Source organism: Microtus oregoni, unplaced genomic scaffold (genome assembly GCF_018167655.1).
Source record: "Microtus oregoni isolate MIOR12 unplaced genomic scaffold, Mior012 000020F_ref0000438, whole genome shotgun sequence".
In the NCBI taxonomy this organism is placed as follows: Eukaryota; Metazoa; Chordata; class Mammalia; order Rodentia; family Cricetidae; genus Microtus; species Microtus oregoni.
In genome coordinates, this window is record NW_024543079.1 from 34,517,192 (window position 1) to 34,531,945 (window position 14,754).

The 14,754-nt window shown below is 50.1% G+C and overlaps 1 protein-coding gene across 1 annotated transcript; it reads left to right on the top strand.

The window, feature by feature from the left end:
• Positions 1 to 11,173, top strand: Lrrn4 (leucine rich repeat neuronal 4). The gene is made up of 5 exons (XM_041670835.1): positions 1 to 108; positions 1,033 to 1,678; positions 2,835 to 3,039; positions 7,727 to 7,864; positions 8,850 to 11,173. Exons 2-5 carry the CDS (start codon positions 1,042 to 1,044, stop codon positions 10,036 to 10,038), a joined length of 2,169 nt encoding a protein of 722 aa, XP_041526769.1. The 5' UTR covers positions 1 to 108; positions 1,033 to 1,041; the 3' UTR covers positions 10,039 to 11,173.
• Positions 11,174 to 14,754: the final 3,581 nt, after the last annotated feature.

Genomic DNA, 14,754 nt, shown 5'->3' on the forward strand with positions numbered 1-14,754 from the left:
GTTTTCCCTCTGACATTCAGAGTCACAGTCAGAAGGCACTGGTTCCTGCAAAATTCAAAAGTTTGAGGATCGTGAAGGGGTGCCACATACCACAGGGACAGCTTCCGGGTAAGTAAGATATACTGCAGGCATCTACTGCTGGTCTTACGTCCCAGCAATTTTCTCATCACTTCAAGTTCGTACCAAGAGGAAGGTCTTTCCCTTGGAGCCTTGATAGTGACTCAGATGGGTGTTCAGCGGGAAGCCATGGCAAGAGTCTTCAGTAACAGGAGCTATCAGGGCATGACTTCTTGCCCAGGGCCGCCTTAAAAGCCACTTTGCCATTCCCAAGTCAGTCCCTAGCCACCAGAGCTGCTTCAGGCTACTGCGGCCTGGCGGAAGCACAGGTAGCAGGACCAGGAAACACTTGATTCAAGGGTCCAAGTCTTGTAATTGTCTAGGGCTCCTGTCTTTTTCTGCAGGCAGCCCTGAGCTCCCTCCCATGAGAGGGACCCCAGAACTCACTTTGGGCAAAGTAGGAAGTAGCTGAGCACTTCTAATGAGAAAAATTGGCCCAGTCTAGGTATGACTAAATCTGTTTTGACTCCCATTTAAATCTCCGCTGAAGTTTAACCCGGGGGCATTCACAATTAGGGTGCAGCTGCACAACCTGGGGTGGGGGGGTTACAGAGGAAAAGAGAACAAACAGCCTTCTCTCATAAACTCATAGAAGAGGGACAAGGAAGCATGGGGGTTCCTGGAAGAGTCAGGGCAGGCATGGAAAAGCATTGCCAGGGCAAGCAAGTGTGCATGGGTCCTGCACCAGAGATGGAGGGAAAAGCTGGCTTCCACCTGCTCGCTGACAAGTACGAGGTGGGGATGGGAAGGGGTGGGCTGGGCTTCTCTCTCTCTCTCTCTCTCTCTCTCTCTCTCTCTCTCTCTCTCTCTCTCACACACACACACACACACACACACACTACAGGAACACCCAGGGACACACTTTTTCCTGGCGTTCAGGGGCTTCCTCCGAAGTCATGAGCGGTCTTTCCCTAGAGACTCGACATGCAGTGGACGCTGTTGCTGCTGCTGATGGTGTGGAGCCAGGGCCTGGCGGGACTTTCCCAGGACACGATACCCCTCTTCCGACTCACTCATCTGGGACCCTGGGACAACCCCAACAGCCGCGCCACCGACTCGCCCTGCCAGGGGCTCCCCTCCGCGGAAGCCACGAGCCTGACCCTGGCAAACCGGAGCCTGGAGCGCTTGCCCAGCTGCCTGCCACACACGCTGCGCAGCCTTGACGGCAGTCACAACCTGCTACAAACCTTTGGCGGGCCTGAGTTCAGTCGCCTGCCGGAGCTGCGCGTGCTCACCCTGAACCATAACCGCATTTCCACGCTGCACTGGGACCACGGCACTCCGACCGGGCTCAGCGAGCTCGACCTCAGCCACAATCTACTGGCCGCGCTGCCCCCGTGCGCAGGGCCCCCGGTGCGCAACCTGCGCACGCTGATGCTGGCCGGGAACCCACTGCGGGCGCTACTGTCACAGACCTTCGCATGCTTCCCGGAGCTGCGGCTGCTCAACCTCTCCTGCAGCGAGTTGGGGCACATCGCCCAAGAGGCATTCGCCCGGGAGGACGGCGAGCCCCTGGCGGCGCTGGAGGTCTTGGACCTGAGCGGCACGCGCCTCGAGCGAGGTGAGTGCGGTGTGAGGGCTATGCGCGGTGTATGCGCCTCTGGTGGGGGATGGAGGCGGCTGAAAGATAGGGCTGCATTCTTCCAGAGGTGGCCCCAGAAACCAACCGTGTGGCCCCGAAGTGCCACACAGTCGCAGAGGTGCTAACAATCTCCTGGTTACATATGAGGAAACTAAGGCACAGAATGGCGGAATGACTTGACCAAAGTCTCACACAGGTCTAGCGGCTAATGTCCCCAAATCCAAACCCAAGCATTCCACCAGCAGATCTCAACACTTTAGCCACTGTTTTCTGGATGGATGGAAGCTGTGGGATGGTGAGGTGGCATTGGAGCTCATGAACACATATATGAGCTTTGCCCCAAGCGTGCCAAAGAGGAATCCATTGATCCCCCCCCACCCCAGCCCAGTTGTTTCTACACGTGTTGGATTCTCCAAACAGGGTGTAGGAGGGAGGTGCCTTTGATTCACGGGCACGCTTTGATTGTTCCTTGAAAACACTTACATGCCGGGCGGTGGTGGCGCACGCCTTTAATCCCAGCACTCAGGAGGCAGAGGCAGGCGGAATCTCTGTGAGTTCGAGGCCAGCCTGGTCTACAAGAGCTAGTTCCAGGACAGGCACCAAAGCTACAGAGAAACCCTATCTTGAAAAAAAACAAAACGAAACAAAACCAAAAAACACTTTACGTGTCTATAACCCCTTGTTCACCACAGTGGTGTGAGGAAGGGTGGCAAGGGGCTAGAGAGAACAAGAAATTCAAAAATGGGGAATATTCTCCATATATTGGGAGACAACAAAATTGAGTTCCTGGGGTCTCCTCCAACCATGCGCCCCTCTCCTTTTTTATGTTCCTCGAAGGCTCTCCACTCTTAGGAGGCATGAGAGCGAAGTCTAGCTATTTTGCGTGTGGAGTTTAACCTGAGGCTGTGACAGCAGCAGGCTTGGATGTCCCAGGTACCTGCTTATAGCTGTGTGGCCTTGGGTCAGCCATGCTTCTCTATGTTTTTGGCTAACTTGTAAGAAAGGATTAGGTTTAGCTGAGAAAGGGCCTTTCCAGTGTTAGTTACACCTGAGACCTCCTCCTGCCTCTCATGTCTTTATTGCTGTCCCCTGGGGTTTTGCACCTTGCTGTAAGGATAATTCCCTTTGATTCCAGTTGAGTCTGGGTGGATCAGAGACCTGCCACAGCTCAAGTCCCTCTACCTGAGAAAGATGCCCAGGCTAAAGACACTAGAGGGAGACATTTTCAAGAAGACTCCCAACCTGCAACACCTGGATTGTCAAGAATCCCCAGCGCTTACTTCTGTCAACACAGAGATCTTTCAAGACACACCTCGTCTACAAGTCCTTCGGTTGCAGAAGTAAGTGATTCTAAGCCCAGCTCAGTCATAGGACTGATTTTGCCCGTTATACTGTATTGAATTTTATATGACATACCAGTCTTTACTATCAGCGCCCTTCCAAATCCCCTATGGGCTTCTGTTCTCCCCATCTTCCCCGTGGTATTTTCAACAGGTGTTTCCCCAGCTAGCCAGCAACGAGGAGACGAGGCTGTTGGGTCTTCTCTCCATCGGAAGCCCCTCCGTTCCCCCAGTGATGCCATTTCAGGCCATCCCAGGGTATGAGTGGGGCTGGGAGGGGAGGAGGCAGAGTAGGAAGGTTTACCATGCAGTAGGATCTGGGCTTGGTCCTCTTCTAGTAGCAGCCAATGGCTTGACTTCTCAGAGTAGTAGAGCACTGAAGATGACCCCCGGCCACTTCTAGGCAGTGGGGCCCACATCTGAGACTTGTCATTTGTCATAGAAGCATCCTTTTTTCTCCCTTTTGGTATGGATGGGGATTGGAGGAGCTTCCAGAACAGTGTCTAGTCTCTTCTCCCCTCTGATCAAGTTTACAGATGGACAGTGAGCCAGCAACCTCCTTGTAGTAATACGAGCGGGAGCGGCGGGGCTGCGTCCCCGGCACCCCGGCCGCCCACATGGCTAGCTCTGGCTTATGCCGCGAAATAATTACACGGACACTGTATTTTTTTAAACACTGCTTGGCCCATTTCTATCTAGCCTCTTCTAGGCTAATTCTCACATATTAATTTAGCCCATCTCTAATCATCTGTGTTGCACCCCAAGGTGCGCTTACCGGGAAGATTCTAGCCTACGTCCATCCTGGGTCGGAGCTGAATCGCCTCTGCCCAGGAGTGCGGAGCATGGTGTCTCTGTCTGAGGCGTCTTACCTCACTTCCTCTTCCTCCCAGCATTCTGTTCTGTTTACTCCACCCACCTATGTTCTAAGCTATGAGCCCAAGCAGTTTGTTTATTACTTAACCAATGAAATCAACAGATTGATATATGACACTCCCACATCACTTCCTTGTCATCCCTTGTCTTGAACAGGATGTAGAGCAAGTCTCTTGGGATCTGAGCACCTCAGCCAGCCCCTGACTCGGTGCTCTCAGCCTGTATGGTTTCTGTTGACCCTAAGCCTAAAACAGCTCTGTTAGCAATATCCAGTTATTTAACAGTCTGTTCTGTGTCATTGGCCGTTTGTAAAGGATTAAAAGTAGCAGCATTGCACCTTAGTTCTGCATGAGGTTCTGTGTTCCCTGACCCACCTGGCCCTGGCACTTTCCAGGGGATGAAGACCTGCATGAAGATGGTGTCTTCGAGGCACTACAGGGCTTGCCACATCGTGGATAAAGGTGGTGTCATGGCTAGCAATTCCAGGGTAGCCTAGGAGTGTGTCTATTTAGTTCTCTTTTGCCCAGTGCAGGTGCCAAGGATGGAACTGCTTTTCCTTAAGAGTGAACACTTGTCCTTCATTCAGTAACCAGATACTAAGCGCACTTGGTGTGGAGGGAAAACATTTTGTGGCTATGACGCCTTTGAGCTTGATAAAAATACAAAAACTCAACGTAAAAAGAATGAAACACTGAAAAATGATCTAAAGTTATACATAAAAATAACACTGGTCTTGATCCTACTGCACGTACTGGCTTTGTGGGAGCCTAGGCAGTAGACCTGGATGGAGGTGGGTGGTCCTTGGACTTCCCACAGGGCAGGGAACCCTGATTGCTCTTTGGGCTGACAAGGGAGGGGGACTTGACAGGGGAAGGGAGAGGGAAATGGGAGGCAGTGGAGGGGGGGAGGCAGAAATCTTTAATAAATAAATTAATTAATTAAAAAAAATAACACTGGTCCTCCCTTTAGGGGCTTTTCTCTTGTAAAAAGTAAATGGGAGGCTTTAAATTCATTTCTGGAGTATAGGAGGTGTCTATAGAATTGGTGAAGGTGTCTATAGAATAGAAGAAGGGGATAGAGAGGTGGCTTAGGGAGAAAGGCGCTGCTATGCAAGCATAAAGACTTGAGTTCCAGTCTCTAGTGCTCCAGGCATGGCCGTGCACATCTGTAAGAGCAGCATATCGGGGATGTACCCTGACAATGTGCTGGCCATCCTTAGCCAGATGGCAAACTTCGGCTTCAGTGCAGAGACTGCGCCTCAAAAAATAAAGTGGACAGCAATTGAGAATGACATTCTGACAACCTCTGACATCCACAGGCACATCCGTGGATACACATTCCCACGTTCACATTGATGGGCACATCCCCGCCCCATTTTCTCTCACACAAATGATAATACTAACTGGTGGAGAGGATGCTGGTGATGGTAACAGCATGACGGTAATGATGATGACTGTACGATAATGGTGGTGGTGAAGCTGCTGATGCTGAAGATGGTGGTCATGACAGTAATGATGATGAGACGGCTCCATCTTTCAACAAGGCCACAGTTTTAGTATAGGAAGCAGGTGACCGCCAACTAGAACAAGCCATTGTGAGCCAGAGCAGAGGCACACACGCTGTGCTGTGTTAGAAAGCAGGTAGTGGTAGTGGTCCCTCAGGCTGGGGAAGGGAGGCTTCTGTAGCAAGGGCGTGAGGGAGCCATAGCTCTGTATAGCTCATGATCCCCATGATGAAGAGGAAGGAAGGAAAATCTAAGAGTCTAGGAGCTCAGAAGGTGTGAAGAGCCCAGTTCAAACATTCTGTCAGACTCCAAGGAAGAAACAGGAGAGACAGCCAAGAGTGGGATCTGCCACTGTTAGGGGTAAGAAACTGTAAAAATGCCTAGACTAATTCTCCACCACTCCTGTCCCCCGTTCCTGTCTGTGACTGCTCATCTTCACCTATCAAACACTGACGCTCGGAGCATGGTGACTAAGCCGGTGTTGTATTAGCAAATGTAGACAGAAAGGAGAAGCCTCGAGAGCCAGGTCTGTTTTCTCTTACTCGTGGAACCCCGACTGCCAAGTGATGCTCTAGCAGGTGGTAAGAGGTGCATCGAGCCTGCCCACACCAGGAATCGTGTGAAAGAAAGCAAGGCATTTGTAAGCTTCTATGTGTTGGTGCCATCCTCCTCTTAACAAGGGCTACTGTGCACTAATTGGAATTGTGCCATCAGCTATGGTCCAGTTCTAGCACTCAATTGCTTTCTTCTTTCTGGTTACATTCAGTTTGCTAATATCCTCCTAGCCTAAGTCAGCCACCAAGTTTCAAGGGGTAGAGAACTACGGATTAGCTTTGGCTGGGGAGAGATGCAATCACATTGCAAAGGTACTTGTCTACAGAGACGAGGGAGCCTATGGCTGATGGAGGAAGGTCATTGGCTAATAAAGGAACTGCCTTGGCCCATTTTATTGGTTAGAAGATAGGTGGGTGGAGTAAACAGAACAGGATGCTGAGAGGAAGAGGAAGTGAACTCAGAGACTCCACATCTCTCCTCTCGGGAGCAGACGCCTCAGAGAGACGCCACGCCCCGCTCCCGGGCAGACACACGCCATGAAGCTCTGACCCAGGATGGACTAGGCTAGAATCTTCCCGGTAAGACTGGTTCTCACAGATTATTAGAGATGGGTTGATCGGGATATCAGAATTAGCCAGTAAGGGCTAGAGCTAAAGGGCCAAGCAGTGTTTAAATGAATACAGTTTGTGTGTTGTTATTTCGGGGCATAAGCTAGCCAGGTGGCTGGGGTGCCAGGGACGCAGCCCCACCGCTCTTATTACTACATATGGCCATTTCCACAATAGTCCACCATCCCCAGCAACGGCAAACCCACTCCAGGCTCTACCCCCAGCCCTTTCTTCCCTGAAGTTCAACAGAATCTTCATCCGAGACTCATTCCATTCCCTGGGTCTCTCAGCTTATTCAGGGGTGTTTTCACTAAGAGTTTAGGAAAAATATTTACCTAGTATATGTCAGGCCCTGGGTTCAGTTCCCAGAACCAATCTATAACAATCGTATCTACTATCTACTTTCTGCATAACGATTTGTATTTAGTAACACATTCATTATCACAGATTTTTGATAAAAGCACTTGGCATTGGGTATTTTCTCTGTTCAGTGAGTTAATAATGACTTGTTTGGTTGGCAAAATAGGAGGTCTAAACTCATTTTGGGTTCTACTCAGAGTTCTATCACTGGCAGATTGTTTTTCCACACTACTGCTATGCCTTTTTGGAACATTTCTTTTTCTTTAAGGTTTAGCTATTGGGGGCTGGAGAGATGGCTCGGTGGTTAAGAGCACTGGCTGCTCTTCCAGAGGTCTTGAGTTCAATTCTCAGCAATCACATGGTGGCTCACAGCCATTTATAGTGGGAACTGAAGACCTCTTCCAGTATAAAGGAATACAGGCGGATAAAACACTCATATACATAAAAATAAATAAAAATCTTTTTTAAAAGATTTAATTATTTTTATTTTACGTGCATGTTTGCTTTGTCTGTATCTATGTCTTTGTACCGTGTGTGTAGTGCCCATGGAAGCCAGATGTGAGATCCTGTGGAACTGGAGTTATAGCCGGTTGTTAGGCACCATGTGGGTGCTGAGAACTGAACCCAGATCCTCTGGAAGAGCAGCCAGTGCTCGTAACCCCTGGGTCATCTCTCCAGCCCTTGTGGGAACATTGTGAACCTAATTGTTCAAATGGAACCTAAAAGCGTGACTTAACTGATTTGTGTGTGTGTGTCTGTGTGTGTCTGTCTGTGTGTGTCATTTCAGCTGCAACTTGAGTTCCTTTGGTCCTTGGATTATGAATTCCTCCCAGATCTTATCTGTCGACCTCTTTGGCAACCCTCTCACTTGCAGCTGTGAACTGGCTTGGCTTCTTGAGGATGCAAACAAAACAATCTTATACAGGTAACACATTTACCAAACCGATGACTGTGAGGTGAGCTCAGCCTTTCAGAGTTGGAGTTGTCCCAACTCATGTCTTACCCATACAACCAAGTGGGCATTCACCCCAGTGTAATCAGACAGGGGGGATGAGGACTCTACTCCTATTCCGGACAGCCAGAAAAAGCAAAGAACGTGGGAAAACTGACTTGGGAGTTTTTAAATGGATGAAGCTGCCAGATGGTGCTCCCAGTTCCACTTATATTCATTGGCCAACAGTTAGTGGACAGGGCACAGCAAAGGAGGCTGGGAAATGTAGTCTGCATGCCCTGTAGGGAAAGGAAAACCAGCTGTACCATTTCTCCCTTTTACAGACAAAGGAATGGAGCCCAAGCAAGTAAGGTACTTGATAAATTCATGTGACCATTGAAGGAGGCAGTATTGGTCTTCATCTACATCTGTGCTCTTAACCGCTAGGTCCCTTGACCCCCCCCCCCCTCCCCAAGATGGCCTAGCTTCCTGCTCTTGGCCTTCAACCTAAGTATGCTTACAGAGCTTTCTCAAGGGCAGGAAACAAATTCTAATGGTGTCTCTTGGCTTAGAAAAGCTTTTTTTCTAAGATGCACCAAATCCCTTGGCAATCAGGGTCACCCTGTGTCCGTAAAAAATGATGCTGCGAGCACACGCTGAAGTCTGGCTTTATTCTACTTCTTACTATAGGTATGACTGTCACACTCTGTGGGGATGACAGTTCCTACTGCACAGTGCTTCCCAGGTTTATGCTCTGCCATTGGCTAGCTATGGCGTCTTGGGCAGTTAGCACCTCCCTCCAGTTTTCTTCTCTGCCCAGAAGAAGGGGTGACAGGAACTTCCTTCAAAGGTTTCCTGGGTCAATAAAATGATGTTACTAGGTGATGCCTGGTAGATATGTGTTGGCAAAGGAGATCCCCACATTGAGGCGTTAAAACCCCGAAACCAAGTATCTCCTAATGATTAATTTTCCCTCCAGGGCACTAGATACTATGTGTGAGCCGGCTCCAGGATCCGAGGGCCCCTTCTCTGGCCCTCTCTCCCTCTCCCAGCTGTCTACGGTGTGCAGGTCAGACCAAAGCACCACCCTCCTGGCTTCAAACCCACCCCACTTTGATCATCCAGTTTCTGCACCACGGACACAGGGGCCTTCCATTGGACAGAGCACCACCCTGTCTGCTCAGCCTGGAGGAAGCCAACAAAATATGACTAAGGTCTCTTCCCACATTGTGGCTTCTCTTACACAAGGGTCACAGATGCATAGCGATATTTCAGAGGAAGCTACCCAGGCCACTTCTGACTCTGTGACAATTCACAGACCCTCCAGGGGCACCGGGGCAGAACAGATTGCCACACGTATCCCTGAGCCCAGTATCTCACCTGCCTCCACCACACTGCCCGGAAAACACCTTGGACCCTGGCCTACTTCACCAAACCCCAGGAGCGTCTCTCAGACCAACCAGAGGACACAAGCCACCACCAGGGATCTCCGCACACATCCTCCACAGGACAAGATCCCAGTCTTGCTGTTAGATGACGACAGTGAGGAAGAGGAGGAGACTCAGCATCAGGTGGCAGCTCCTCACCAGGATGTCTCTTGTGATTACCACCCCTGCAAGCATCTGCAGACCCCATGTGCAGAGTTGCAGAGGCGCTTCAGATGCCGCTGCCCTGGCCTCAGTGGGGAAGACAGCATCCCAGACCCTCCCAAGCTGCAGGGGGTTTCAGAGATGACTGACACGTCAATGCTCGTCCACTGGTGTGCCCCCAACTCAGTGGTGCACTGGTACCAGCTCAGCTACTTGGCAGAAGGAGGATCTGGGAACCAGTCAGTGGTGGAAATCTATGCTACAGCCCGGCAGCACCCCCTGTACAAGCTGTCACCAAGCACTACCTACCATGTGTGTGTACAGGCAGCCAACAGAGCTGGCCTGAGCCAGCCGCAGACCTCAGGCTGGAAGAGGTCATGTGCTACCTTCACAACCAAGCCCAGCTCTGTGGTCATCTTCTGGGGACTGTGTACCTCCAGTGGCCTGTTACTGGTTAGCACCCTCGTGCTGTCTGTGTGTCTCTGGAGGCAGCGCTGGAGACCACACAGGCAGTTCTATGACACTGACCTGGTGGCTTTCAAAAACCCAGCCAGGGCTGAGGAAGTAACTCAGTGGTAGTGACTTAACCCGTGCGCAAGGTCTTGGGTTAATCCCCAACATCAAACTCAGACACATTTGAGGCCTTGGATTAATCTCTAGCAGCCAAATGAAACAATAGACCAGCCTTTGACACCACCTGCTGAGAGGCTCCAGACCTGCAATTATCCCAGCTTCTTTTTTCCAACCAAACATCTGCATGCAGAAATTATGATCTAATGCCTAAAAACAACCACAAGTTCTACATTCCCCAAAGTTTAGACGTGGTCTTACTGTGCAGACCATACTGGTCTCAAACTCAGGACCCTTCTGCCTCTTTCTCCAAATGCTGGGGTTACAAAAGTTTGGAGAGGAGGCAAAATTAAACCCACAAACAGCGCTTATTTCTATTGTAAGAAAAAATTGTTTGAATCCACCTCTGTCTGCAGAACAGGTTGCAGCACAAACACCATGTTGCAGAAAGCAAGCGTATCCTAGCTGGACCTGAATATGAAACACGCTATACACTTCTGAGTGACTAAGTATTCAAGCATGTTTTCAACATCCTAAAATATAGCCCTAGTTTCATCAAATATATGCCCAAGAGAATTGGAGTAGGCATTTGAAAGCCCTCCCCTAGATTCTGCTTTAAAAGCTACAAGAGTCAAATATGTGAATTAGTATTGTCCTAAGTAATTAAACAGTCCCAGTGTTCTTAGCCTACACTCAAGGATGAGTCTATTCTATGCAGACACTGAGATAAGTTTGTCAATCAGCATAAACAAATGTATACCCTAGTATTCTCATTTAAATACAGCTCTAGTGTATTTTTTTAAATGAGCAGAATGCTGGCCAGTAGTGGCACACACCTTTAATCCCAGCACTCAGGAGGCAGAGGCAGGTGGATCTCTTTGAATTCAAGACTGACCTCATCTACAGAGCTAGTTCTAGGACAGCCAAGCCTACACAAAGAAACCCTGTCTTGGAAAAAAAAAAAAGATGTATTTTTTTAACAATTCGGTATAAAAAAAATGTGAGGATGTTTGAACTATTTTGTAAGAGGAGATATGGAAAAAGTGTTGAACAGAGAGAGCAAAACCCCACATACTAAGGCTACTATGAAACAATAACCACAATAAGCAACTATAATAAAGAGAATAAACATCTAATCTCCTCCCTAAGCACTTTGCCATCTCTTTATTTGACATTTCTGTGGGCTCACCATCCTGGATGCTCCAGCAGTCCCTGTGTCTCCAGTCTCAGCAGCTCAAAGTTAGAAACTGTAGGGAGAGCTGAGGCGGGGCAGCCCCCAGGCTTGCCCACCCGTTCCTCTTCCCTATGAATCATGGGTAGGGTCTTCTATACTCCAAGGCCACGGTAGCTGCATTCGTCACTTTTCTATTACTAGGACAAAACATCACGACCATGGCAACTTATAGAAAGAAAGGTTTATTTAGCTTGTGGTTCCAGAGGGGCCAAGAATCTGTCATGGCTGAGAGGTTGCAAACAGGTAATCATGGCAGTTGGACCTTGGATGTTGAGAGTTCATTTTTTGGGGAGAACGGGGGGGGGGTCTTAGTAAACTTTTTGTTTTTGTTTACTTTTATTGATTCTTTGTAGATTTCTCATCATGCTTCCCAATCCCGCCCACCTCCCATCCCCGTTCCCCCTCTCCCCCAAAACAAAACAAACGAACAAACAAAACAAAGTAAAACCAACAAAATAAGCAACAACAAAGGGAAGAATATTGTTGTGGAAGCTGCAGTGTGGCCTGTTGAGTTACACAGTTCACTCAAGGTCCTTTCATCTTCAAGTGTTCTTGCTATGAGCTCAAGGTTATTGATAACGGGCTCTCACTAGGTCTCTTCTTGAATATCCTATTGTTTGTCCTGTGTCCTGGGGATTCTGCCGTTTTGGATCCATAAGTTTGTCCCATTCACCTGTTCCAACAGTTCATAGATATGGTGGATGTTCGGGTGGGCCAGTTTATGGCCCTGGTTCTGGGCCTGGGTGGTAGCTGGGCTGGCCAGCCCACCAGCTCTCCTCCATTGTTACCACCAGGGGGAGCTCTCCAGCTCACCCAGCCTGCAACAAGGAGCAGGGCCAGTTCTCTTGCTCTCAGCCCCCTGGGTCTGGCTCCCCGACAGACACCACCAGAGCCAGCTCCACTGTCTTGCCCAGGCAAAGGTTCAGGGCCCTCTCTGATTGCTGTACTGGGGGAGGGGGCATGGGACAGTGAGGCCAACTCTCCTGCTCTCAAGCCCTTAGGGCTGGCTCACCTGCATTCCAAACAAGGTTAGCTCTAGTGTGCTGCCTTGGCAGGGTGAAGGGTCTGCTCTCCTGTGTGCCGCAGCAATGAGACGCCAGGCTAGTTCTCCCACTCTCGCGTGACCTCAGGCAGCTTTTCTTCACCTGTACCACCACCGTTGGGGGCTGCAGATCCCTGGCCCCTTGACTTTCTTTGCCTGCCTCAGACCCTTTGCCTGCTGGAGTGAACTGAGCAAAACAACTTGTTTACCTGTGCCTGCAGCTGCTCTGAGAGACCCAGATGAGGGGGGAGGGGAGTGGGTTCTGGTGAGGCCGAGAGCTGGGGTGTGGCTATCAGTTAAGGATCCCTATATAAGCTTCCCTGGAGCACAATAAACTTGGCATTCTTGTATCAAGAATGATCCGTGTCCCTGTGTCTTTCTGCCTGTCTGTGTGTGTGTGTGTGTTTTTAAGTCTCTGGCTTAGTTCCCGGCTTGCATACTGTCAAGTAGTGCAGGCGCTCACACCACCACAGGACTGACTAGTGGGGGAGGGATCATTTCTCCAGGCCACCACATGGTAGACCAGTGAGTGAGTGGCAGGGTCAGCTCTGCTGTTCTCACACCCTCAGAGCTGGTTCACCTGCCTCCTGACAACAGCGGCAGCTCTACTGTTGCCCAGGTGAGGTGCAGGCACATGGTGAGGAGTGGGGCCCTCTTTCCTGATTGTGGGGGCAGCACTCCTGCTGCAGTCTCCAGTGAGCGACAGAGTTAGCTATTCCAGGGACAGCTCGGCACCATCTTCAGACTTCAACACGCTTGGTTCCTATGACCCCTGTGGTAGCACAAGCCATGGATATCAACAAACCCAGACATGACCCTCGGCAGCAGCCCTGGGACACCAACAGTCTCCTGGCTGACCAGATCTGTGGTACTTTGGTGGTACCATGGGCCATGGACATCAACTCAGACCCTGGCTGCTGTAGAGCCACAAACCCAGACATGGCCCAAGCAGCAGCCCTGGCCTAGATGATACCACTCAGATCAGCATGGCCCTGGTGGCAGCAAGGCCTTCAGGCATCAGTGTGGCCATTGGTGGCAACGTGGGCCACAGACATCAATACTGATCCTGGCTGTGGCAGAACCATAGCCCCAGATAGCAGTTGCACCTCCTACCCCCCAACATCAATCTAACCCCAAGTGGTGGTCCAGACCACAGGCCTCTGCATGGCCCTCAGCGGCAACAGGAGACAGACATCAATTCAGCTGCTTCAGGGCCTCGGACCACGATTAGCCCAGCAGGTGCAGCCATCACCTCGGACTCAGGTGGCAGCAAGGCCTTTCACACTGGCCTATTTCTCACCACCCTCCCCTCCTCAGATCTGGCTCTCTCCAGCCCATGGACCTCTCCACCTTATTCTCTTTCACTTCCCCATACTGCATTTTCTCGCCATAATGGTGTCTTAGTGTTCCTACCAGCCACATGGGCATGGCTTGGATCCATTGTTGCTGTGTCCAAGCCCGTAGCTAGAGTCCAGGTGGCTTCTAGTTGAGTCCTGCACCACCAGCCAGCGGCATGGCATGGCGCAGAGCTATTGCTGTGCTGCAGGCAGGGGCTACAGGGCCCTCGGGCAGCGCTTGATGGAGACCTACCAACCAAGCGTGGCGCGGAGCCATTGCTATGGCAGCCAAGGGCTGGAGTCCCCAGGCGGCTCCTGGTTGAGCAGAGCTGTTGTGTCGGAGGCCCGGGGCTGCGAGTGAACTGGGAATAAACAGCACATGGCTTTGAAACCTCAGGAGTACGACACACTTCTTCCGACCAGGCCACACCCCCTAAATCTCTCCCAAATGGTGACACTAACTGGTGACAAAACATCCAAACACCCAAAACTTTGGGACATTCTCATTCAAACCACCACAGTAGACAATCTGGTACCTGGCGATGTGAGAAGCCAGGACCTGCAACAGAGCTGCACCAACAAAAATGCAAGGAAGCTTGCGTTAGTTATCTCTAACTTCTGTTTTAACACAGTTCAACAAACTGGAGAGTTGATGGGATTCCCCTCTGTATGCTGTGAATATGTTTTATTACCATTGGTTAAGAAAGAAGCTGCTTTAGGCCTATGGCAGGGCAGAATAGAGCAAGGCAGGAATTCCAAGCAGAGAAAGAGAAGCAAAGAGGGTGGAGTCAGAGAGACATCAGGTAGCTGCTGAAGGAGAAAGGTCAACCGCTAGCCAGAACCTTACTGGTAAGCCACAGCCTTGTAGTAATACACAGATTAACAGAAATGGATTAATTCAAATAAGAGTTAACTAGAAATATGCCTAAGCTATTGGCCAAGCAGTATTGTAATTAATATAGTTTCTGTGTGATTATTTTGGGTCTGGGCAGCCGGGAAATAAATGAGCAGAATCTTACTATATGATTCCACATTACACTTAGGTTAAAACTTAGGAGAAAGGTCAACCAAAGGCTTCCAGTATGTAGAGGAACCCCCAGCTTTCTGACCCT

What these genes read in the sequence shown, in the direction of transcription:
- Lrrn4 (XM_041670835.1), top strand. Translation starts at nt 1,042, where the DNA reads ATGCAGTGGACGCTGTTGCTGCTGCTGATGGTGTGGAGCCAGGGCCTG. An exon ending in CGGCACGCGCCTCGAGCGAG is followed by an intron (nt 1,679 to 2,834) that starts GTGAGTGCGGTG and finishes CTTTGATTCCAG; the next exon opens with TTGAGTCTGGGTGGATCAGA. An exon ending in AACAAAACAATCTTATACAG is followed by an intron (nt 7,865 to 8,849) that starts GTAACACATTTA and finishes TTTTCCCTCCAG; the next exon opens with GGCACTAGATACTATGTGTG.